The following is a 27,600-nucleotide window of genomic DNA, read 5'->3' on the forward strand; positions in this document are numbered from 1 at the left end:
CTTGACTAGTGTAGTTAAATTCGTAAGAGTCCTAAGAATAATGCTTCCTTAATGGGAAAGATTTCTCAAATTTAAAGTTTAAGTATGAGACGTTCATTTAACCAATCATTACTAGCACGAGTGTGCTCCATCTACATGATTAGCCAGAAGTTTTTGGTTTGCAAAAATCAGAAACTCACTGAATTGTCTAGGTCCTCTGGAGGCTAGCTCCCAGGGGAAACAGAATTGGTAAAAGATTCAGTCCACACCAAGACCCTTAGAAAATGTCCGTAGGCTCTCAAACACCAGCAGGTCAGCTTGTTTTTCTCTGTCCAGCTGTTTTTTCCATATAAAGAGGGAGACAGACAGGAGTTCCCTGGAGGTCCTGTGATTAAAAACCCCTCTTCAATGCAGATGCAGGGGAATGGGTGTGATCCCTGGTCAATAACCACAGCCCACAAGCCTTAGGGCAATTAACCTCCCCTCAACCCTTCCCAGCTGGAGAAGCCTGCATACCTTAACAAAGACCCAGCACAGCCACCAAAAAAAAAAAAAAAAAATGAGGGCAACAGATGCCAGCAGCCTCTGAGCTAATATTCTTGTAGCTCTGTCACTAAAGAGAAAAAGCCTCCTTCCCTCAAACTCAGCTGGAGGAATCTTGGGGGAGAAGGCTGATGAGTTTGGCTTCAGTCTCGCGTTCACACTTGAGACTAAAGTGACTCTGTGTCCAGGAGAGAAGTGATACTAGGACTGAGCCCAATTTAGGTCATGTGAGCACTCTGGGCTAATGACTGTGATTTCAGAGAAGGAATACATAGGAGATGGAGACCTACCTATGGACAACCTGTAGGGAGAGCTGAAAGGGAATGCCTAGGGTAAAAGCACAAAAAGCACGAGAGAATCACTGCAAATATCAGGAAGCCTTCAGTGGTATTTATTAATACTATATTGTTTTATGGACATTTGCAATCATCCATAGCAATGCAGATATATGCATGAACTTTTTAAACAGATACAAGCAATGTATAATTTGTAAAAGAAATAGAAAACTATTTTCCCACAAAGTTATACATTGTCAGATACATATCTAGTGGCATCTGATAACTTCAACATATGCAGAATAAGTGGGAAATTGAGGCTTCCATATTAAACATACAAAAAGAGAAAAATGAAGTTTTTCTGACAAGAAGTACCTCTTCAGAAAGGCATAAGTAGTTACTGAATAATTTTTTCTGGAACAAAATAAAAGAGAGAGAACAAAAGAGGCTACTTGGAGCTTAAGACAATCTCAGTTCTGATTTTCTATTTTTTTAATAGAAATCTACTGAATTAAATAGGTTCAAAAGGACAATAATTTTTCCAGATAAAGGATGCTTCTGTTTCAAATGTAAACTTTAAAAATATTGACTTTTTTCCTAAGAACCATTTAAGATGTATTACATGCTTTCTTGCATTGTAAAATATTGTTCAGAAGACAATTTAATTTTTTTTTTTGCTAATCCTAATTTTTTTTTTTTTTTTGCTAATCCTAATAATTATTTTTTTTTTACTTCTTTTTTCCTTCTTCCTCCTGCTGGTATTGTATATATGTAACTATAAGTCTGTATCTAACAAGCCAATTCTATGGGTTGACACTTTATGGATAAATATTACTTAAAAGGGATAGGATGAAATTCTTTTTAATATATACACATTTCTGATTAGAAAGGAAACAGACCAAATCTTAACACTGAAATCTATTGGTAGTTTGATTACAAATCATTTTAATCTTCTGTTTCATAATTCTAGCTGTTTTCTAAGTTCTTCATACAGAATATATATTTTTGAATACTGACATTCAAAAGTGTAGCACAAAGAAAATAAGCGTGATTAATTTTGAACCATGAATAGTGTAGGAAGTCCTAATATCTTTATTTCACCCCTGAATCCCATACAGCAGGAAGGAAAGAGTACATCTATAAATATTTCATGAACTTTAAAACAGAAATAGATGAGAATGAATGGAAAGTTATGTAGGTTTTCCTCACAGATGGAAAACTATCCATAAGACTGAGTCTAGGGAAAAATAAGATCAGGACGCTCAGAAACAGAGATTCTAACTATACAATCACAAGTAACCCAGTGAAGAAGAAAGGAAAAATTTCTTTAAAACAGACCAGTTTGGCTACAGGAATATCTCAGGTAAGATCAAGTTTAAAAATAACACATACAAAAGATAGAAGAAGGGAAGTGAACTCAGAACAGATTCAAGGGTGGTCTGAACTCATCCAGATTGGGTCAGGAAGCTCAGACCGAGTCTAAGAACATGCCTGGAGAAAGTGCTAAAGGCAGAAAAAGCCAGTATTGGAGTTTATTCAGAGCAAAGTAGTATCACAAAGGGGCAGGCTAATGCTTGAAGAATATGGTATGGGACAAATAGATGACACAGAGAAGGCAGAGCTAACACAAAAAAACTAACTCTGTTTTTTTCTGTAATAAAGATTTCAGACTGAATGCTCAGAAGACTGCCTTCTGCATTATGTTTAGTATAATACCCACCATAATGTCCTATGGACGAGGTGGCTGTAGGTTGGAGGCAAACTTGGTAAATTTAATTGTCTCAAATGGTGCCTGAGGACTACTAATTATTTGATTACACTAAACAAGAATAGTTTTTCATGTAATGACACAAAGCTCAAACCTCTGATCTTATAAAGAATTAACCTCATTTTTTTTATTAGAAGTTTTGAGGAAGTCATAAAAGGCATACTTAGCACTTTTTTTTTTTTTTAGATACAAAGGTAAAAAGCAGACTGACATTATGATAAAATTGGGATTTTAGAGTGTTTTCATAGAAATATGAAAACATCTATCCATGTTGGCAAGTATAAATTAGCTCATCATTTTGGAAAGTAGGTATGAAATTATGTAATAAGATCCATAAAAAGTCCATTCTTTTTGATTCAGTAATTCTATTAAATTCTACTTCACTGACAAAGGTCCATATAGTCAGTGTTATGGTTTTTCCAGTAGTCATGTACAGATGTGAGAGTTGTACTGTAAAGAAAGCTGAGCACCAAAGAATTGATGCTTTCCAACTGTGGTGCTGGAGAAGACTCTTGAGAGTCCCTTGGACTGCAAGATCAAACCAGTCAATCCTAAAGGAAATCAACCCTGAACATTCATCGGAAGGACTGATGCTGAAGCTGGAGCTCCAATGCTTTGGCCACCTAATGCAAAGAGCTGACTCATTGGAAAAGATCCTGATGCTGGGAAAGACTGAGGGCAATAGAAGAAGGGGGCAACAGAAGGTGAGAAGGTTGGATGACATCACCGACTCAATGGACATGAGTCTGAGCAAACTCCACGAGATGGTGATTGACAGGGAAGCCTGGGGTCACAAAGAGTTGTACATAACTGAGCAACTGAACAACAAGACTAAAAATAAAGTCTAATAAAATAATCTTAAATGTATAAAATATTTTACATAAAAAGTACTCATCATGACATTATTATTTATAATAGTGAAAGCTACCCAAATGTAGGGTTTTTCTAGTAGTCATGTACAGAGGTAAGAAAGCTGAGCACTGAAGAACTGATGAGAATTAATTATGAGATATTATGGTGTAGCCTTATGATGGAACATTATACAGTTATTAAACTATATTTGCAAAGAGTTTATCACAAAAATGTTCATAATTTAAGTTGCATATAATACGATGTAGTTAAGAAATATGACAATGTTAACAATGATTAATCCTGTGTGGGAGCTTTTTTGTGATTTTTTTTTTTTCATTATTAACTTCCATTTTTCCTAAACTAGACAAGATTCGTTTTCTCCATTTGGCATTTTCATTCATGCCCTGGCTAGTGTATTTATGCAATATGCAACATCTCCTCTTCCTTTCTAATAGAATCCTAATTACAAGTAGATAGTGAAAACTTGATTTTCCTGGTTTCCTTGTGCTAAGGGTAGTTGTGGGTATTGAAATATAAGCAGAAGTCAATTGGGTGGGGCTTCCAGTAAAACTTGTTTTTTGATGGTCAAAAAGGATGGAGAGTTGTTACATGTCGTTACATGTCCTTTACACTCAGTTGTTACACGTCAGTTTGCTCTTAAACTTTCCAGAAAACTTGTTTCTGCCTGGAAACCACTATGGCAGGCAGAAATCTAAGAGTTGTCCATGAGAGTTCTGCCTTCTGGGACACATGACCACTGAGTGTAGATCGGACCTGTAAACAGGGTGGAATAGTCACCCCCTTGGTTAAGTTGCCTTATATAAGCCTCTGTCATAGCCAACTGGAAAGAGATTCTTCTTCTGTCGTGTTGTGAGAAGGCTGTGGCTGGGAACCCAAGTCAGCCTCTAGAACCTAACAGCAACCAAGGCCAACTGCCGGCTGTCACTGATTTTAGAGTCTCTTTCAAAGGTAGATGGACATGACCCTAAGGGAAACTGACATCTGACTTTGATAAGCAAAGTAGTAGATTAAAAATGAAGCTGGAATCATAGATTGAAGCCTCAGAATAAGATTTAATAGACATTAATATAAAATACTACCAGGTGTGTGTGTTAGTCACTTGGTCACGTCCTACTCTTTGTGAGCCCATGGACTGTAGCTGGCCAGACTCCTCTGTTCATGGGATTCTCCAGGACTGGATTGCCATTTCCTTCTCCAGGGGACCTTCCTGACCCAGGATTGAACCTAGGTCTCCTGCTTTGCAGGCAGATTCTTTACCATCTGAGCTATAGGGAAATCCTATAGCTAAAATATCACACTTTGGTTCAAATTATCAATAGCTTAAATGCATAAGACCTTTTTTGATGGTCTATTATTTGCAGAAAAAAAAGGGTGGGGACGTTTAGATGACCATGAGTACAGCATGTGTCGACAGTTTGATCCGGCTGTTAAAAGAAATTAGCACAGGACAATACTATCTAAAATAGAAATGTGATTTAGGCAAGGTAAGTTTAAGTTTCATTATGCTATGCTTCTACATCTGGTATGTTGACAACAGATCTGGTCACTACATTAGTAAAAGGAAAAAGGCATATGGACAGATTAGAGAATATCCAGGTAGGGAAACCAGAATGGTAAACGTTCTGAAAGCCATTTCACATTGACTACAGGCAGGAGTTTAACAAAGAGAAGTCTTACAAAAGAGTGAAAAAATCTTTTTGTGCTGAGGATTTGTAGCCAGCCAAATACATAAGTTGGAGAAGGCAATGGCACCCCACTCCAGTACTCTTGCCTGGAAAATCCCATGGACGGAGGAGCCTGATAGGCTGCAGTCCATGGGGTCGCTGAGAGTTGGACACAACTGAGCAACTTCCCTTTCACTTTTCACTTTCATGCATTGGAGAAGGCAATGGCAACCCACTCCAGTGTACTTGCCTGGAGAATCCCAGGGACAGGGGAGCCTGGTGGGCTGCCGTCTATGGGGTCGCACAGAGTCAGACATGACTGAAGTGACTTAGCAGCAGCAAATACATAAGTAGATGCTGGAAGCATTCTAAATTCTAAATCCTAAAGGACTATACAAATGTTAAATATCATTATTTTGAATATTCTTGGCAAATAACAAAAGCAGACTTTTGATCTATATGATGAATGTAATTTACAAGGTTTCTAAATATTTTGGCCCTTTTAAGATCTGAAACAAATTTGCATAAGTACTCTTAAAGTTAGATTTAAATATCTCCAGCCAGCCAAAAACCTAGCAGAAGGCACGCTTCAATCATATCCTAGACACCTCTGACCTATGTTAGAACGACTGGCAACTTAAAAGAAAGTGCCCGGTTGTTGGCATAGAGGGAGACCATCACTTAGTCATCTTACTTGTCTGCTTTGATTTTCAGACCCACTACCTAGCAGAGGCACAGTGAATAAATCTAATTTTTGGTGATTTAGAAAAAGAGAGAGCACCAGTGCGGTGCAATCTGGTTTTGTATTTTGTTTTTCTCTCGTCCAACATCTTCCCACTATATTACTGAGAGGAGTAGCACAGGCAAAGAAGATGAAAACCCAGGCTACCTAAATGTAACCTTATTATAATTGTGCACTGAGCAGAGTCCACTGTTTTCCAATCTTAGCTCTTCTGTGAAATACACAGTTCCTCTACCCCTTCCTTTCTCAGTGGCCTCATTTTCTTGTCAAAATGTTGGGCGTACCCAGAGATCAGTCCTTGGTCCTCTTATCATGGCCTAGATGTTTCTCTTGAACTCCAGAATCACACACACCTACCTACTTGCCAGGTGCTCTTAGATGTCTCCTAGATGTTAACATACACAAAACTGAGTCCTTGTAGCTTTCCCTACGGCCCATTCACGTCTCAGGACCCCCAGCTCAGGCAGTGGCAACTTGACTTCTCTAGTTGCTCAGAACAAAAACTGTGGAGCCATCCCCAAATGTCCTCTTTCTCTCATAACCTTCATCCAAATCATCAGTTAATCCTGTCTGCTGTATGTTCAAAAATACATGTAGGCACTTCCTTGGCAATCCAGTGGTTAAGACTTCAAAGTTCCACTGCAGGAGGCATGGGTTTGATCCCTGATTAGGGAACTAAGTTCCTGCATGTGTGGCCAAAAAGTTAAAAAATAAAATATATTTTTAAAGCATATAGAGTTTGATTATTTTTCAGAATTTTTCTTCCCTAGATACACAATAGAGTCCTAGCTGATTTCCTGCTTCCAACTTTTCCTACTATAATCCAAGCTCAACATAACCACCAGAACAACTGTCTAAATCAAATCATAGCACTCATCAAAGCAGATGTCTTCTCATCTCACTGAGAGCAAAACCCAAAGTTGTCACAATGCTTTAAAGACTGGACACATCACCTCTTACCTCATCTCTGTCATCCTAGCAAAGCCCAGCTACCAGTTCCAGAGGCACCTCTGCCCATGCTAAACCCTCTTCCATGACCATTCCCCTCCCGGGAATCTAAACGACTCCATGCTGGCCCTCTTCCAAACCTTTAATTAAAAAAAAAAAAAAAATACCTGAGTGAAACCTTCCCTAGTCACCTGTCTAAAACTGCTTTCCTCTCTGAATCCCCATGCATACATGTGACTTAAGCTCTAGGCTCCTTTCCTGTACAAATGAACCCCCTAGCACTTAGTTCTACGGGACAAACTTATTTATCTTTTAATTACCTACAGCCACACTACAATGCAGGCTCTCAAAAGACACGGACTTGATCTGTTTTGCCCAGCATAATCCTACAGCCTAACACAGTGTTAGGCTGGAGGAGGGGTACTCAGATTCTCTAAAGAACGAATAAAGGAAACCATAAAATAAGGAGTTAGATGACAAGATGATTTTGAAGTACTCTCCAAATCTAATTTTTCCTGGGTTTCCATGCAATGGTAGAAGACACAGTGAGGCGACAATGGGGGTCTGAGTATGGGTTTCTATTACCGTAGTAACACAAGGCCTCTTGAGACTTTGATAATTTAAATTTACTGCTCATGTCTGTCCTTCTTTACAAAAATCTGCAACATGGAACTATGCTTATAACCACATGAACCAGACGATGATACTTCTCTTTCCCAAGAAACTCTTCCTTTTCAAAGGGACTCATCCTGGGAGACCTGCCACAATGAGCCCATTGAGGCAGCATGTAAAAACGGGATTTACATACAATGTTTCAGAAACACACTGTACAAGCACTGCTAGGCACCCACTGCGGCCACCCCTCTCTCTCATTTTGGGAGCCCCAAAATGAAAGCTGAGTGACTTGCCTCACGATTCACAAAGATCATGCTTACATTAGAGAATTCAAAGTGACCTAAGAATTAGAAAGGGTCTCAACAGAATTTCCTTCCCTTGAAGCAACCTGTGACAGGCAAATTTTTTCTCAAAAGATGGCTCCACTTCATTTAGTTCAAGGACGTGGATTTACAGCTCTCGATCTTTCTGTCCGTGGCTTTGCTACATTATTCCAGGAACAATCTCATCCCTTCCGATCACCCTTGGACACCCCAGGCTAACCTCATCCTTGAAACAGCACTCCCGCATGTTAGGTCAGTGAGCAGGCTGACTGGGAGGCAGTTTCTGTCTAATGGACTATTGATCTCCCCCCACCGCCATCCCCTGTCCCAGCAGGTTCTCCCAAGAAATCAATACCTCACTAGTCAGCGAAGCAGAGATGAAACAAGGCCATGGGAGGGCAACGCTGCCGCTCACAAACCTAAGGGTCCTTCAGGGATGGCACGCAAGACTCATCGAAGGAGGGAAAGGACCACAAAATGGGAACAGACCAAATCAGCACTGAAAAAAAGGGGGGAAACACACAGAGGAAGAAAGCAAACACGTCTCCGCCACAAACTCCCTCATGAAAAAAGGAAGCAACCCCTTCCAGAAGTTTCTAACAATGGTCTGGCGAGAGGAGACAGAGCCTTTGCCCACACTTTTAAGAGTAGAAAGGTGGGAAAGAAAGCACCAGGTAGATCCACAATCAATCAGACCCAGTTCAAATCCTAGCTCTGGTACTCCTTTGGGTGAGTGTCTTAAATCCTGCTGGACTTTAGTTTCCACATGTCTCTATTATTCTTTAACTTCTTATTTTCTACCGGAGTGTAGCTGATTAACAATGTTGCGATAGTCTTGAGTGTATAGCAAAGTGGTTCAGTTATACATGCATACGTGCATCTATTCTTTCTTAAATTCTTTACCCACTTAGGTTGTTACATAATATCGAGCAGAGTTACAGTAAGATCTTGTTGGTTATCCATTTTTTATTATAAAAGCTTATTTTTAATCTGGAAGAGTAAAAATAGGAAATTTTAAATTCTTCCCAAAGCTTGCCATTTTTAAAAGTTTAATATGCAGTATAACTTTCCAGATTTTCTAAGTATATATAGATTTCTATTTTTACATAGAGGAATTCACAGGGAACATACTAATTTTTAATCTGCCTTTTTTTTACTTGACAATATATTGAGGATATAGCAGTGTGCACATATCCACCCTAAACTCCCTAGCTACCCCTTCCCCGCCCTTCTCCCCTGGCCATCATAAGTTCATTCTCTAAGTCTATGAGTCTGTATCATTTCTTTTTAGATTCTGCATATAGGGGATGTCATTCTATTATTTTTAATAGTAAGTCTCCACGGTCTTGTATCGACAATTTTCTGACGGCTGATAAAGCTAGGTAACTAGGTAGTGACGCATCCTTACTTTGATATTTTAGGGTAAAGATAATATTTGTCTTTCTCTGTCTTGACTTACTTCACTTAGCATGATGATGTCTAGGTCTATCTATGTTGCTACAAATGGGATTTCATTATTTTTATGACTAATATTCCATTGTGTATATAAACACCACATCTTTATCCATTCATCTGTCAACGGACACTTTAGGTTGCTTCCATGTGTTGGCTATTGTAAATAGTGCAACATTGTAAATCAAGTATATTTCAACAGCAAAATTTTTTTTAAAAGATGAGAAACTCTCCTTGCTTTTTAAAACACCCAGGGATTTCTAAAGGTGGATTCCTATGCCCCTCTGCACAGACATGTTAAAAAGAAGCTCCTCCCAGCGGTCTCCTTGGATCTTCCTTTGGGGACTCTCTTATCCCTGCTAACTCAGAACAAATATCAAGTTAGCTGCCTCATTCACAGGTAGAGGTAACATCTTCTCCTTCAAGTGCTCTCACAGCCCTGTAGAGTCCACTAGTATTTATGGAACTTCCTACTATATTGTAGTTATTCATTTATATGATTTTTCTTTCAGGAGACTGAGAACGTCTTAATGGGAAGAAACTGTACCCTTCATCACCAGGGCCTCAGTGCTTAGCAAAGTGCTTGGATATACAACAGGTCTTCAAGGAATATATCAGGAATGAATGAAGGAGTGAGTGCTCAAGTGTAAAACAGCTTGTGGATATCAAAATCACCAAAGCACTGTTTTCCAAAAACATACATCCTCTGCCCCTCTGGATATTTCTGAGATTAGGGCCAAGGCACCTGCGGTATATTTCAACAAGCTCCTCGGGTGTTCCTGATGTACGACTCTATTCAGGAATCACATCACTGGAGAGAGTTCTAGCCTAGATCTGTTGTCTAGGCTTCGTTTCTTCAGTGAAAATCGTTGAAAAACCTCTCTGAAACTCTGTTTATTAGTTAAAAAATAAAAGACAAAAACAGCAGTCTGTGTGGCTCAAATGACAATACCTGAAACCAGCGAGAGGTATGTGAGAATTTCAATGAGGAGGAAACTTCTCGATGCTGGTTCTGGGGTATGAAGAAGCAATATGCTGGCTAATAAAATCCACAGGCTGATGGTAGATTCTTGGGCAGTCTTAGTGGAATCACCGAGCTAAAAACTCTGCAGTTGCTAGTTTGGGCCCAAGGCACTAAGGGGGACGGTCTCCCTCGTCTTCAGTTTTCGTCTCTACCCCCGCTTCACGCTGTGGGACGCTGCAATCTCCCTGCTGTGCAAAGTGTCTAGAGAGCTTTCTGGATGAAAGGAGTTACATAATGTGGTATGCTCCTGGGAAATATAGCAGTAAATTAATTTTTCTGCTTCTTCTTCACAGTTCTCTAAGGACAGAAATACCCCCACCACAGGCAGAAGAAAGAATAATACAGAAAAAAGAATCTTCTGAATAAGTGCTTGAAAAGCACTGCAGCAAAAAAATTCTGTTCCAGCCAATAAACACTGACCAAGTGATCGATGTTCACCTGGATGGGTAAACAGGAGGATTTCACAGTCAGCACGGGAGACAGGTCCACAGAGGAAAAAGTTTAACACAATGTGGTAAGAGATAGGAGAGACTACCTGAGAGTCAGTGGCAGATGATGCTTGAGCTGAGTCCTGAAGGAAGAGTGGAGGACAGGTGAATTAACTGTAGGAAGCATGTTCCAGGAAGCAGGAATTCCAGAATGTGAACAGGGGACTTGATGCAGTTTAGTATCACTAGGGGATAAACAGGTAGGAAGTAGCCAGGGATAGACTCGGAGAGGCAGAGAAGAGCATCACTATGGGTTTTGGGTTTTTTGGGGGGTTTTTTGCTCAGGAATTTGGGCTTTCTGAAGGATAAGTAACTTGGTTCTATGGGAGTATGGATCAAATGTCTGGGTGGATGTGAGGTCTCCCACAAAGATGATCTAATTTGCAGAAGAGCTAACAAATCTGTTTCCAACATGTTGGATTTGAAGAGTTGTCGAGGTGAGATCTAAGCAGAGATCCAGAGGGACCTGGAAGTCTGAGGTTTGGAAGGAAGCCATGCTGGAGGTAGAGATCCAGGAAGAATGCTGATTCCAGAAGCTAAGTCTGGTATTTAATCATTCTTTGAGTCTGGGAATTGCAGCCATGGTTTACTACTGAAAATCAGAGACCAAAGAGGACATATCTGTCATGGTCTGTACCCAGGCAACATTTCCATTCCCAAAGGCACTGGATTCTACTTGCTTTTCCCATCCTCCTTCACCTACACTTTTCCATACTCCTCACCTCTGCTGCAGATTAAGCTCCAGAGAGGATAGAACCTCAGGAATATCCTTCCTCCTGGAAATCCTGAAAGATATGCCTTTTTCCTTTAAAAGATTTTTACAGAAATCATTATGATGGATAGATAGGATAGGATTTTTAAAAGTGAAAAAGTGGAAATCTTACAAAGATTTCAGATTTTCCCTGCCTCGAATTTTGGCGCCCTGTCTTGGCACCAGGAAACCCATCACGTCCTTCTGAGCTCTTCTACTGTCCTTTAGAACAGAGCTCCACTCTTCCTCTAATTAAGTGCATCATTTGCCAGCTTCCAGGTCCTGCTTCCACACCAAGAAGCAGGGCAACACACTCCCAGGGCAACATCTCTCGTGTCTGACTCTTTGCGACCCCATGGACTGTAGCCCACCACGCTTCTCCATCCATGGGATTTTCCAGGCAAGAGTACTGGAGTGGGTTGCCATTTCCTTCTCCAAAGAATCTTCCCGACCCAGGGATCGAACCCAGGTCTCCCACATTGTAAGCAAGATGCTTTACCGTCTGAGCCACCAGGGAAGTCCTTTCTCAATACACGCAGAGATCCTCAAAGGGGATGGGTGGACAGTAACGTACCATCGACAGAGGGGTTGTGCAAAAATCCGAGGAGAGAGTTTTGTTTGACAAGGCTCCCTGTTCCCTTTCTGGGTCTGATACTCCACCCCAATATAAAATTCCTGCCCCAGCTGAATAGAACTTTTTCTCCAGGAGTCCCCTAATCCTAACACATTTTTCTAAAGATATCATTAGAAAGGAATTAAGCAATTGAAGGTGCCATGGGCTGCTTCTAGAACAAGCATCCATGACTCAGTGGGCAGGATTGTCTGGGAAGCCTCTGAAACTGGGAGCAATTTTTGCACACATGTGTATTTTTTTTAAGAGAGACCTAATCTAATCTTCCAGGCATTTTGCACTTACTATCACTGATTCTTATGACAACTCCATTTTTCATATGAGAAATAGAGGCTCAGCATGATTAAGTGTTTGGCCCAAAACCACACACCTCGGGTTCCAAGGCAAGAGCCTGACCCCCATCTACACGGCCTCCACGCCTACACTCACCATTCTCTGCCGAAGTGCCCCTCCGTGCTTCTCAGAGTCTTTTTCCAGGTTCAGAAATCCATAGTGATCCTACAGCCTGGATCCAGCTGAGGAAAAGGTGGATTTTCTGGGCTTAGAGAGACACAGTCTCTCAGAGATTCATAGCCTGCCTCAACCCTGTAGGCAACATCCATCATCTGGAGGGAGGGCCGAGCCACCCAGGGTGAGCTGGCCCAGCAGAGGGCCACCGCCCAGTGGCAGACACTTAGGCAGCAGAGGCAGAGTTCCTTAAGGAAACATCTGTAAATGCTGAAGCCAATGGCACCCCACTCCAGTACGCTTGCCTGGAAAATCCCATGGATGGAGGAGCCTGGTGGGCTGTAGTCCACGGGGTCACTAAGAGTCGGACGTGACTGAGCAACTTCCCTTTCACTTTTTACTTTCATGCATTGGAGAAGGAAATGGCAACCCACTCCAGTGTTCTTGCCTGGAGCATGTCGGTGATCGGAGGCTTGCTCCTGGTGGTGGCCCTGGGCCTGGGGGGTGTGTCCATGGATGAGAAGAAGAAAGAATGGTAACAGAGTCCTCCCTGCCTGGCTGGGACCCGTGGCCATCGAGGACTGGTTCAGGGTGGATTTGAGTAACTGCCAGCATCTCCTGTACCCTCTTTCCTTCCCTCCCTTGGTAAAGGCACAGATGTTTTGAGAACTTTATTTGCAGACACCTTAATGACTAAACCTGCTAAGGACCCACAGCCTGGCATCTGACCACCTGGAGCCGGCCGGCCAAGGCCAGTGCCCCCCACACCCCAGGGCAGGGTCGTGGCTTGTTGGAGTGAGCATCTTGCTTGGCTGTGGCCTGTCAGCCCAACTTTTTTTTTCTTTTTTTGGGGTGAGGGACCTTGAAGCTGTACTGTGAGCAGACACATTTCGTCTATGGGGTTGCACAGAGTCGGACATGACTGAAGTGACTTAGCAGCAAGGAAACATCTGTAGAGGCTGTACGGTGTGAGTAGGAAGAGAACAATGATATGGAAAATCTGGAATTACCTAAGGCAAAGACCAGAGAAGGATATTTGAAGCAGAAGGAGCTGCATGGAAAAAGCATGGAGATGAATACTGGGAATACTAAAATTCAGATATTACAGTAGTAGGTGGGTGGGAAACAGAGAAGGGAAAACTCTGCCATGAGTCAGACTATGTCCCTGAGCATCAGCCCCTCAGCCAGAGAATCCATAAAAGGCTACAGAAGCTTCAACAGTTGTTTTTTTTTTTTTCAATTTTATTATGTCTTTATTTATAAATGTATCTTTGTCATTGTAAAAGCAACATAATCACACTAAAAGATGAAAACCAGAAGCTTTTAAGTTTAATTAGGTCCCATTTGTTTATTTTTGCTTTTATTTCCAATATTCTGGGAGGTGGGTCATAGAGGATCCTGCTGTGATGTATGTCAGAGAGTGTTTTGCCTATGTTCTCCTCTAGGAGTTTTATAGTTTCTGGTCTTACACTGAGATCTTTAATCCATTTTGAGTTTATTTTTGTGTATGGTGTTAGAAAGTGTTCTAGTTTCATTCTTTTACAAGTGGTTGACCAGATTTCCCAGCACCACTTGTTAAAGAGATTGTCTTTAATCCATTGTATATTCTTGCCTCCTTTGTCAAAGATAAGGTGTCCATATGTGCGTGGATTTATCTCTGGGCTTTCTATTTTGTTCCATTGATCTATATTTTTGTCTTTCTGCCAGTACCATACTGTCTTGATAACTGTGGCTTTGTAGTAGAGCCTGAAGTCAGGTAGGTTGATTCCTCCAGTTCCATTCTTCTTTCTCAAGACCGCTTTGGCTATTCGAGGTTTTTTGTATTTCCTTACAAATTGTGAAATTATTTGTTCTAGCTCTGTGAAGAATACCGTTGGTAGCTTGATAGGGATTGCACTGAATCTATAAATTGCTTTGGGTAGTATACTCATTTTCACTATATTGATTCTTCCAATCCATGAACATGGTCTATTTCTCCATCTATTAGTGTCCTCTTTGATTTCTTTCACCAGTGTTTTATAGTTTTCTATATATAGGTCTTTAGTTTCTTTAGGTAGATATATTCCTAAGTATTTTATTCTTTCCGTTGCAATGCTGAATGGAATTGTTTCCTTAATTTCTCTTTCTGTTTTCTCATTATTAGTGTATAGGAATGCAAGGGATTTCTGTGTGTTGATTTTATATCCTGCAACTTTACTATAGTCATTGATTAGTTCTAGTAATTTTCTGGTGGAGTCTTTAGGGTTTTCTATGTAGAGGATCATGTCATCTGCAAATAGTGAGAGTTTTACTTCTTCGTTTCCAATTTGGATTCCTTTTACTTCTTTTTCTGCTCTGATTGCTGTGGCCAAAACTTCCAAAACTATGTTGAATAGTAATGGTGAAAGTGGGCACCCTTGTCTTGTTCCTGACTTTAGAGGAAATGCTTTCAATTTTTCACCATTGAGGATAATGTTTGCTGTGGGTTTGTCATATATAGCTTTTATTATGTTGAGGCATGTTCCTTCTATTCCTGCTTTCTGGAGAGTTTTTATCATAAATGGATGTTGAATTTTGTCAAAGGCTTTCTCTGCATCTATTGAGATAATCATATGGTTTTTATTTTTCAATTTGTTAATGTGGTGTATTAAACTTAAAAGCTTCTGCACATTAAAGGAAACTATTAGCAAGGTGAAAAGGCAGCCTTTAGAATGGGAGAAAATAATAGCAAATGAAGCAACTAACAAACAACTAATCTCAAAAATACACAAGAAACTCCTACAGCTCAACTCCAGAAAAATAAATGACCCAATCAAAAAATGGGCCAAAGAACTAAATAGACATTTCTCCAAAGAAGACATACAGATGGTTAACAAACACATGAAAAGATGCTCAACATCACTCATTATCAGAGAAATGCAAATCAAAACCACTATGAGGTACCATTTCACACCAGTCAGAATGGCTGTGATCCAAAAGTTTACAAGCAATAAATGCTGGAGAGAGTGTGGAGAAAAGGGAACCCTCTTACACTGTTGGTGGGAATGCAAACTAGTATGGCCACTATGAAGAACAGTGTGGAGATTCCTTAAAAACCTGGAAATAGAACTGCCTTATGATCCAGCAATCCCACTGCTGGGCATACACACTGAGGGAAGCAGAAGGGAAAGAGACTCATGTACCCCAATGTTCACTGCAGCACTGTTTATAATAGCTAGGACATGGAAGCAACCTAGATGTCCATCAGCAGATGAATGGATAAGAAAGCTATGGTACATATACACATTGGAGTATTACTCAGCCATTAAAAAGAATACATTTGAATCAGTTCTAATGAGGTGGATGAAACTGGAGCCTATTATACAGAGTGAAGTAAGCCAGAAAGAAAAACACCAATACAGTATACTAACGCATATATATGGAATTTAGAAAGATGGTAACAATAACCCTATGTACGAGACAGCAAAAGAGACACTGATGTATAGAACAGTCTTATGGACTCTGTGGGAGAGGGAGAGGGGGGGAAGATTTGGGAGAATGGCATTGAAACATGTATAATATTATGTATGAAACGAGCTGCCAGTCCAGGTTCTATGCACGATACTGGATGCTTGGGGCTGGTGCACTGGGACGACCCAGAGGGATGGTATCGGGAGGGGGGAGGGAGGAGGGAGGAGGGTTCAGGATGGGGAACACATGTATACCTGTGGCGGATTCATTTCGATATTTGGCAAAACTAATACAATTTTGTAAAGTTTAAAAATAAAATAAAATTTAAAAAAAATTAAAAAAAAAAAAATGAAAACCAGAAACATGAAAACAAGATCACCCACAACCCCACAATCTAACAACTGTTACCACTGGGCAAGAATTATCTCATAACTTTTTTCATATAATTGCATACTTGGTAAACAGACAAATCTCAAAAGCCCACCCTACTTGATTTTCCTTAAGAGAAAACTCCCAACCAACAGGAACTTGTATTCAATTAGTACCTTTTCCTTAGAGGATTTAGAAAATTCTAAGATAAAGCATGATATATGGGTTTCTTAGGCTCAGGACTATTGAAATTTGGGGCCAAATCATTTTCTTGGGAAGTGTGTTTGAGAGGGTACACTGTGCACTCTAGGATGTCTATAAGTCATTATGGGGAAACCCAGATGAACTTTTTGGCCAACGCAATATTTATCTATGGATCCCAGTCTCTAGCCAACCAAGTATCAGTTGCTCCATAAACAGTTATTATATAATAAGGCTAGATTGGAAAAGGCTATAAGATAGTGCAGGGTGGTGGCTGAGTGTAAAATTAGCACATCTGGCTTGAAATCCCAACTTTACAACCTACCAACTGTGAGATCTTTAGCAAGTCATTTGTGTTCTCCAATTTAAACTTTAATCCCTTCATCCATAAAGCAAGAATAATAAAAGGACTTACAAGAATCTTTTAAGGATGAGCTATTGCATGTAAAGCCACAAGCTAAAAAGAGAAGCAGTTGCTGTTGTAAGACATAATGAGTAGAGGGTCAGATCAGATGATACATAGTTCAGGCTTTGAAAGCCACAAGGCTGCTGTTGCAACTACTCAAGTCTGCAGTTGTAGTAGAAAAGCAGGCACAGATAACACGTGCACCAATGAGCATGGCTGTGCTCTGATAACCCTTCATTTACTACAGAGGGGCAGCCACATTTGGCCCACAGGTCATAGCCAGCTGACCTCTGCTTTCAGATGTCTAAATTTAAATCAAGAAGTACACCCTACAGAAGATTCTTGAACTGGACTATGAAAAAATCAAAGTGATTCCTTGGATAGGTTGAATTTTTAGCATCATGTTGTATAGTCTACCTCAAGCCAGGTCTGGAGTCTATAACAACTGTCTAAGCATGAGACAAGAAGGACCTGCACTGCAGGTAATACAAACGCAATCCCTGCAGGAGAGGATGGCAAATGCAACTCCTTGCCTCCCGCACACCTGGCTGCGGTAATAACCTCTGAGGGTCTGTCTTTATTTTTCTGCAATGTCTTAGTCATAGTTGGAGCCCATTAGTTCAGTTCAGTTCAGTCGCTCAGTCGTGTCTGATTCTTTGCGAACCCATGAATCGCAGCACACCAGGCCTCCCTGTCTATCACCAACTCCCAGAGTTCACCCAAACTCATGTCCATTGAGTCGATGATGCCATCCAACCATCTCATCCTCTGTGGTCCCATTCTCCTGCCCCCAATCCCTCCCAGCATCAGGGTCTTTTCCAATGAGTCAGCTCTTCGCATCAGGTGGCCAAAGTACTGGAGTTTCAGCTTCAGCATTAGTCCTTCCAATGAACACCGAGGACTGATCTCCTTTAGGATGGACTGGTTGGATCTCCTTGCAGTCCAAGGGACTCTCAACAGTCTTCTCCAACACCACAGTTCAAAAGCATCAATTCTTCGGCACTCAGCTTTCTTCACAGTCCAACTCTCACATCCATACATGACCACAGGAAAAACCATAGCCTTGACTAGACGGACCTTTGTTGGCAAAGTAATGTCTCTGCTTTTGAATATGCTGTCTAGGTTGGTTATAACTTTGCTTCCAAGGAGTAAGCATCTTTTAATTTCATGGCTGCAATCACCATCTGCAGTGATTTTGGAGCCCAGAAAAATAAAGTCTGACACTGTTTCCCCTGTTTCCCCATCTATTTCCCATGAAGTGACGGGACCAGATGCCATGATCTTAGTTTTCTGAATGTTGAATTTTAAGCCAACTTTTTCACTCTCCTCTTTCACTTTCATCAAGAGGCTTTTTAGTTCCTCTTCACTTTCTGCCATAAGGGTGGTGTCATCTGCATATCTGAGGTTATTGATATTTCTCCCGCCAATCTTGATTCCAGCTTGTGCTTCTTCCCATATTACCTAGCAAATAATTAGCATAGACCTAGAAAACCTCTGGAGAATTAATTAGCTAAAGTTAAAAATTAAAATATTATTCTTAGTTTATACTGACTCCTAAACAGATGAGTTGCTTGAATTTAAGACTCATACTTAAGCTACTCTCAGTTTCAAGCAATGATTCCATTTTTCATGCAGGGCATTAAGAATCTGTCAGAAATGATGATTCAAATAGTTGTACTACAGACTAGTGGTCACTATATGAAATGATCATGACTCATAACCACTGCCATCATTTCCTGTACATGATACCTTCTAACTTTGGTCTGGTTTTGGATTTTCAAATTGGGCCCTTCCTTTTATGTTCCTAAGAACAACAGCTTTAAGCAGATTGGTTAAAAATGCCAGGTTAAACATGTTGTACCCCAACCGAGTCAGGGGAGGCACAGCCTACAACTCCAGATAAAGTCTTTGGAGACAGATGCCTAAAATGTGGCATATCTACTTCCCATAGGGAGTTCTGGCATTTTAAGAACAGGAACCTAAAAGCATGCTCTGAGCCCAGAAAAGGTTTAATACACATTGTTCACAGCACAGACTTGAACAGTCATTTGATACAAATTGTGTTGAATCAATGAATGCACCAGTGACTATCAAGAATTTTTTCATGGACTGATATTTAAAATTTGGGACTAAGCCAGAGATGGCTTACTACTTGATTGAAAAATAAAAGGATTTTTTAAGAACAATGTCCTATACTCAATTCATTAAAAAATGAATTAGTGTAACCATCTACCCATACCCAAGCTCAACAATGCATTTCCGGTTTGTATAAATGCATTGTATTTCTAATTACATATTTTCTAAAAGCCTATAAAAATAAATGATGTGTGATCCTACCCTTCAAGCAGTTTCTAGAAAATGAGCCACTTAACTGCTGCTTATTTCAGCTTTCAGAGCAATTAAAAAATAATAATGATAATGAATAAAAGTTTACTAAACAATGAAATACAGGGATTTCCTTGGCAGTCCAATGGTTATGAGTTGGCCTTCCAATGCAGGGGTGAGGTTTTGATCCCTGGTCAGGGAGCTAAGATTCCACATGACTCAAAGCCAAAAAACCAAAAGGTAAACCAGAAGCAATATTATAACAAATTAAAAAACGTTTTAAAAAAATACAACGAAATACAGAAAACTTTCCCTTTCCAAGAGAATTCTAGGCCCGCATTTCCTTACTGTTGTTGCTCAGCCGTGTCTGACTCTGTGACTGCATGGACTACAGCACGCTAGGCTCCGCCATCCCCCACTATCTCCCGGAGTTTGCTCAGATCCATGTCCCTTGAGTCGGTGATTCTATCCAACCGCCTCATTCTCTGCTGCCCTCTTCTCCTTTTGCCTTCAGTCTTTCCCTTTCACAGCATTTCCTTAAAGTGTTCTATTAGTTTGTTAAGTGTTCTATGTGGCCAAAAATAATTTACAAACTGATGCCTGAGAGAGTGCCCTTTTGGAGGAGATAATACAAAAAATATCACTACACGTGTAACACACTGTCGTTTTAGAAATCCACACTAACTAGAGACATATCTTGATTTTGAAATCTTAATCTAGGAAGGAACAAAAAGTGTCTGTTAGAATCAAAGAAGTAAGGTAATAACTATATAGCTTTAGGTAAATTGCCTAGGTCTCATCTCAACGTTTTTTTTAATTGTAATAACATTAATAGTTACTCTATAGGATCATGCCAGGATTGAATGAGTTCATACATGTAAAAATTTCTACACAAAGTTCACATACAGCAAACAGGAAGAACCTAGACATGGTTATTACCAGAGATTCAGCATGTGCGTAAGATATCAAAGGCCTGAGAATTCCAACAGCAAAGGGGACAGCGAAGTTGGTTTTCTCAAATCCATTTGATCACGTATATTAATTTGAATTTTCAGTCACAAGACTCAGAAGCCAATGCTAGCTAAACATGAAATCATTTATTCAAGGCATATTAGATTTTTTTCAGAATTACTCAGTAGGCTACAGAAACAGTAGTCTAGAAAAACCAGATTTAGCCTAAGCTTCCAGAAACTCAGACCCCATATACAACAAGTGTGATGAGAACACTGCTACCAGCCACCACTGAACACTAGGTCCTGTAATCTGCAAAGCTCTGAGGAGCTCAACTTGAATGCAGTTGTTCCTGGGACGGGATCTTGATCCTGCATCCAGCAGAGGACTCAGCAAACCACACTCTCTCCCAAAAACGGAAGTCTGTTCTGCCAGCACCCTCCCCAGAGGGGGCAAAACACAGGTTCTGCATTGCACCTTTATCCTCTAGTTGCTCACTTACGAATCAGTCTGTAGGCGGAATCTAGGTCATATGCCTGTTTTTTAGCTGCAAAGAAAGCAAAAGAAGAAAGTTTTATGGGCTCTCCCTGGGGAGGTGAGCCTTCCCTGGCGAGAAGCTCCCTAAAGATAATAAATGCGTTTTCAACAGTTACTGGAAACCCAAAACACATGAAAAATAGGTGTTTCGCTGCACCATGAAACCCCCGTGTGTTGTTGTTCAGTGGCTAAGTTGTGTCTGACTTTCTGTGACCCCATGAACTGCAGCACGCCAGGCTTCCCTGTCTTTCACCATTACCCAGAGTCTGCTCAAACTCAGTCCACTGGGTTTGTGATGCCATCCAACCATTCCATCCTCTGTTGCCCCCTTCTCCTCCTGCCTTCAATCTTTCCATGTATCAGGGTCTTTTCCAAGAAGTCGGCTCTTCACATCAGGTGGCCGAAGTTTTGGAGTTTCAGCTTCAGCATCAGTCCTTCCAGTGAGTATTCAGGGTTGATTTCCTTTAGGATTGACTGGTTTGATTTCCTTGTTGTCCAATCAACTCTCAAGAGTCTTCTCCTCTCCCTAAAAGCTACTGATGTCTTATAGAAACTACTACTGGGTATATTCCTTCCCTTAGCAGGCCACACATCAACATCTTGCTTTTTAGTTTTAGGGAAGAGACTAAAATTCAAGAGGTTAATGTTAGAAAGTTTCTTCTAGGGTACCTATTGATCTTAGAATATTCTGAGATTGAAGTGGGCCTAAAGGTCACTATAAATAGGACAGAAACAGAAAGGAAATCTTCCAGAAGTAGAGCATGCTGTGGAGGCTGCATAAACAGAAGACACTGCAGGTCTTTCTGAGACTGTTCTTGTGGCCGCTCGGGTAGATCCCACCCGCCCTATTATTTCCCATCCATATGGCATTTTCCTGGTGTCCTGCTTCTGAACACAACCTCATGGGAACCACCACAGCACAAGAGTAAGATGGAGCAGCCTGGGAAGGACTGAGATGTAGAAACAGACCCTTCTTCTGAGTGCAGCTTTTGTGAGCCTCAGAGTCAGCTACAGAGATTGAGACAAGGTGGGATGTGTGTGTGGTGGGATCAGACATAAAACATTCAGGGAGCCCTGGGTTACTTAATCTCATAGTAACTCAAAAAGGTAATTGGATCTGGCCATAGCATGAATCCAAAGGAAGTACCTTCAGAGATTCAGGCAAAAAGTATCAAGAAGGCACCAGGTAAATGGAGTAGAAGGTCAGGGGGCTCCATCAGCCATTGATATGGGCCCAAAAGATAGGATTCTCAATCTTGGGAATGCTCTGGCAAGAGCAGGCCAAGGCCCTCATTCTAAATAGACAAATCTACCAAAGCATATTATAAATACCGAGCTTGGACACAAAAATGCATAAGAGCCATTATTAGAGATAAGGTATGATGTGGACAGTGAGATGCATCAGAGCTCCTGACCTACAGGTTAAATTAAATTACAGACCAGAAATGAAGGTGTTAAAAATAATTTTGCTAGGACCCCAGGCATAAATCAGGAATGTTCCAGAAAATGGGACATATGCTCACCCCAGTTATATGTTACCTGGCTGTAGTGAATCCCCAGGCAGAATTCAACTAAACATGGCTAAGAAAAGAAGAGAATGCAGAGGTTGAAAACGCAAGAAAACCTGACTTAGGAGACTGCTTTTCTTTTCCTTCCTTTGCTTTTGGTATTTGAAGAGATGGTGTGAAAAACCAAAGATGCTAGCATACATTTACTTTTAATTTTTTTCCCTCTCTTAATTCACAGCCAGAGGGTACCATGCGTATTCCAGCAACAGCACACGGCATGAAAATTCTTGCAGAAAGTTTCTCGAGAAGATTGAAGAGCAAAAGGCAAATTTACTTTGGCAGTGGGGTCAGCAGCAGAAAGGAGGCTTGTCTAAAGAACAAGCTCCTCTAACATCCTGCTAGTTTCAGCTTCGGGCATGGCCAGACGGCTGATGATGCCCACAGGATTTGTGCAAGAGGCGGCTGGGAGAACAAAGCCAGAGGCTGTGGACGTTAGCTCATTAGAAGTTTTGGAAACACTAAAAAAAAAGAAAATCAGATGTTTATCACCAGACTGATAATGATGTGACCCAAGAGGACTCACGTTGTTAGGAGAGACACTTTTATAAGACAAAGATCTTTATGGGAAATGTTCCCTGGTCCCAAAGGTAATCAAAGAATGAATTGGTGCTGCCTCCAAATGCTGCCATCTTAGCTTCAGGCAGACAGTCTGAGCCGGGCCTCTGTTTTGTAAACGCTGAAATACTGTCCTCAGAAAGGAAGCAGAGCTTTATCAGAGATCTTAAAAATAAAAAGACTTTGGGAACAATCTGACTAATCAAGGCTGCAGTATTGTTCCTGCTGCAGGATTGTTCCTGCACACCTCGGTGTCAACTTTGAAAACCCGCCTGGCTCTGGGAAGCCATTTTCATTATTAAGACATCCGGAAGGACAATTTCAACAGCAGTATGCTTGGAGGGAAGACAGGTGTAGGTTCTACCTTCTACAGTGAGGCCTTGTACCTTCTTGGTCATATTAGCAGTTCAGTGCCCTTTAGCCTTGGGAAACTCCGTCCGCCCTCTCTCTGTACAAAGCTTCTCTTCAAAGTTTACACTTGGATTTGTAAAGGATTTGGGATTTGGAGGATTAGAAATCCAGCATTAAAGTGCATGGTGGGTCAGCCAGGCCTTAAGTTAATTAACATCATGCCCTTAAGTAGAGTTTGACACTGCAATCATTGTGCAAGGAATGTCAGCATGAAGTGAAAGAAAGTCCTTGTCCCACAAGACATTTCAGCCCTCCTCACAAATTCATAGGCCTCTTTCTTCCTTTTCTCTTATTTTTCTGTTGGTACTTATTGTCTGTCCAATATATATTGGATATATCCGTATGTTTTACTTAGGTTTTGTTGTTATTGTTATACATGAAGTCAGGATCCTGTTTCATAAATTTCTCTGTTCCCAGTGCCTGGTATATAACAGGCATCCCATAACATTTGCTGAATGAAAGAATGATGGCTTTAAATATATCCTTACATAATATGAGTCATTCAATATAGATTGCCCTCCAGATGTAAGGTCATTAATTGAGAAAAGGAGTTCTCCAAAATTCTGGTTTTTCCCCCTGTGCCTAGAGGCTTCTGGGCTGGAGACTCTTAGGAAAGAAAGGAATTTGAAGGAATATTCAAGGATCCGTGGAATGAAGTTGAGTATGGGGCTAAGGAATTGGTAAATGGATGCATTCACCCACATTATGGAATTTTTTAAAAAGCCAGACTAACGCCCAATAACTATTAAAAATGTACTATTTCTGGGACTTTCCTGACGGTCCAGCAGTTAAGACTCTGCTTCCAATGCAGGCAGCACAGGTTCGATCCCTGGTCAGGGAGCCAAGATTCCACGAGCCGCTTGGTGTGGGGGATGGTGGAGGGGTGGGGAGGAGGGCGGAGGATAGTGTTTCTTAAATGTCCGTCTCTTAATCATATCAGCAAGTATTACTTGGCTGACCTATCATTACAATAAATTCTTGAAACAAACAAACCGACAAGGTTCAATGAGAGCCAGGAAATAGAAAACAGGTATTGTGTCCCAAATCTAAGGAAAAAAATCCTAAAAAATAATAAGGAAAACAAAGGATTTTAAAAGGAAAAAGGGGAAGCACGTACAAGCATGCTGAGGCCTCAAGAAGGAAAACAAGGAACCAAGAAGTAAAACTTTCTAAACATAAGGCCAACTTAGAGGCAGCACTGGGAGAGGGCGGGCACTGAGACCCTCCCCCAAAGACTGAACCAACAGGTCAGATAAGAGGCATCGTCGCCCCGACCTCCCGCTCCAGCGCCTCCCACCCCAAGCAGTTGTTCAGTCCTCCTGCTCAAGCTTTCACTGTAGCGATAGTCTCACATCAGGTTTTTGTCTGCAATCTCTACAGCCATTACCTTAGCTCAAGGCTTTGTTGTTTTCTCATAAGAATACAATCACTACCACGTCAATCTGTCTTTCCAGAGTCTCCAAGGGCAAATCTGACCACTCTACCCTCTGGTGTAAAATCCTTCAGAGGCTCCTCCTCAGCCTATTTACCGTCTGACGGTAAATCGTCTACCTACCATGTGGGAGACCTGGGTTCAGTCCTAGGGTCTGGAAGATCCCCTGGAGAAGGAAGTGGCCACCCACTCCAGTATTCTTGCCTGGAAAATCCCATGGACGGAGGAACCCGGTGGGCTATAGTCCATGGGGTCGCAAAGAGTCGGACACAATTGAATGACTTCTCTTTCTTTCTTTCTTTAAGCCTACTTAAATGATGTCCATTCAAGCTGTATTTCCAAACCACGCACTCAAAGGTTCACAGCAAGGCCTAGGTGTTAACTTCCCTCAGAGCAGAGACAATGCCTATCTTACTCAAAGATGAATCCCAAACAATTAGCACAGTGCCTGTGCTCCACAAGTATACATATGTGTATTCCACAAATAAATAAGTGGAAAAATTATGATTTACAACTATGCAGAATGCAATCTTAGTAATGCAAAACATATATATATATATATGCACATAGAAAATATCAGAAAAATATATTAAACCATTTACTTTTAATTTATGATTTTTTAAATTTTTTTCAAAATGTATGATGAAACTATTTTTCTCTCTGATACTGAGACACAGAGACAAAGGGAGCAGAGTAAAAATTGTGCCCCTGATACATTAGATAACAGCGTGGAGCACAGAGGGGAGGTTAAGCCTCTCACCAGCTCACACTGGATTCTGCGTCTTCCGGCCCTGACTCTGCCCACACTTCCTGCTACTCGCTGCCACCAGGACGGTGAGCAGTGCCAAGCCACACTATGTTCCTTACAGGCGTATTTGCCACCCATTCTCTCAGCCCACTATTCCAACATTCCCAATGTGCTCGTTCTGTGCTCTGGCCATCTTTTCATTTCTAGGGCAAAGCACAGTTCCTGATACACAGTGAAACATATTAAGTGCTGATGGAGTCAACTAATACTTGAGTAAAGCACTGACACTGAAAGTGAAGCCTGTTTCTTTCATTGACTAAAATCATTCTTACCTACCAGGGCTATTGTGAGGCCTAAATGAGAAAACACACAAAAATCCCACTGGCATATCATAAGCACTCCATACATGAACACAGTTATTGAATACTGTCAGTGTGATCACATACAGGTTGCTTTGCTGCCTTAGCCACAAACACCTTAAATTGTGGGTCACAGTTGCACCCATCCCCTTGAAATAAGAACGAGATTAAAGCAGTTTGAGAACTACAAATCGCTAAACAAACATATACTATCATTATGGTAATAATGATGATGATGATATGCCATTTTCTTTGTGAATCCTGCCTACAATAAGCTTATCCTTTAACGTCACATTACCTTTGCTGATGTTTCGAACCATCCCACGAAACCATGCTCCTTGCAGAACTGGTCCATCTTGAGGCCGTTGTTCAGTAGCACATCCTTCCCCTGGTCACATTTGTTGGCCAACAAAACCACGGAAACTGGTTTGCCATTAGGGAGACTTAACTTTGAGTCCAAGTCATTCTTCCACTTTGTCACTGCTTCAAATGTAGCTGGCCTGGTGACATCGAAGACAATAAATGCACCCATAGCTTCTCGGTAATAGACCCGTGTCATGTTTCCAAATCTTTCTTGACCTATCACCAAAAAGAAACAGAAATCAAAAATTCACTTCTGTTGTAAACTGAATCATATACTGGACTCTAACAAGGCTTCCAGAATGAGCAGATCACTCCGTAAAGTGTTTCATTGCTTCTCTATAAAAAATGCACTAAATACACAACCAGGAAGCTCTTGTTTGTTTGTTTGTTTGTTTGTTTTGAATCCCAAGGGGATTCATTCATGTAATAAGTAATTATTGAAATATCCTTGGACTGTGTAACACTCCAGGACTGTGCTAATACAGTGTACCCCTAGCACATATGCCTACCTTGGTTTAATTAAAATGAAATAAAATTTAAAATTCAGTTCCACAGTCACATTTCAAGTGTTCGATAACCACATGTGGTTGTGGCTACAGTATTAGACACCCCAATAGAGAATACTTTCATTATCATAGGATGCTCTATTGGACAGTAGTGTTCTAAATATTTGGAATACAATGATTAAAACATGAAAATACCTCCCATCATGGAGTTTACATTTTAGTGGGACAATTAGTACTAATTAGATTAGCATGTTACAAAGGCATCCTCATTCAACTCCTATTAAGGATAATAGTACATTTGCTAACCATCAGAAATGTAATTTTCATAAATAATCACGAAGGTACAATTAATATTCCCATTTTAAAGTGAGACCAAGAGAGGCTAAGTAACTTCTTCAAATTATACAGATGCAAGCTTAAGAAGTTACAATCCAAAGTTGAGCTTTTTGCATCCAAAGCTCATAGTCATTTACCAACAACAAATACCCTCAGTTACTAAACCATAGTCTTGTACTCTCTCTCCCCTGGGTTTATGTACCAGGAGTGTCCCATCCAACTCAACTGAATAGAACACATGTTTATCCATCGATGCCCGTTTCTGAGCTACATGCTAGGAATACAACACTGAACTAGATGACCTATACCCTTAACTAGTCTGCAATCTATTGGGTAAGGAAAGCCTTCTGACATATAAATACATTGTTGTTGTTGTAAAAGTTGCTCAGTCATGTCCAACTCTTTGCGATCCCATGGACTATACAGTCCATGGAATTCTCCAGGCCAGAATACTGGAGTGGGTAGCCTTTCCCTTCTCCAGGGGACCTTTCCAACCCAGGGATCTAACCCAGGTCTCCTGCATTGCAGTTGGATTCTTTACCATGGATTGGTCTTATTTAGACCAATCAGCCAGAATCAGT

The 27,600-nt window shown here is 40.9% G+C and overlaps 1 protein-coding gene across 1 annotated transcript in view; it reads right to left on the minus strand.

Annotated features, from left to right (window-relative positions):
- The window catches only part of RAB38 (RAB38, member RAS oncogene family), a 66,330-nt gene that overhangs the window by 14,506 nt on the left and 24,224 nt on the right, over nt 1-27,600 (minus strand). The window contains exon 2 of the mRNA XM_086383388.1: nt 26,113-26,393. Coding sequence (XP_086239514.1) covers nt 26,113-26,393 — 281 coding nt within the window. The remainder of the gene's footprint in view (nt 1-26,112; nt 26,394-27,600) is intronic.

This window comes from Bos grunniens, chromosome 29 (genome assembly GCF_055505025.1).
Source record: "Bos grunniens cultivar Pamir isolate PY7600 chromosome 29, Bosgru_T2T1.0, whole genome shotgun sequence".
Taxonomy (NCBI): Eukaryota; Metazoa; Chordata; class Mammalia; order Artiodactyla; family Bovidae; genus Bos; species Bos grunniens.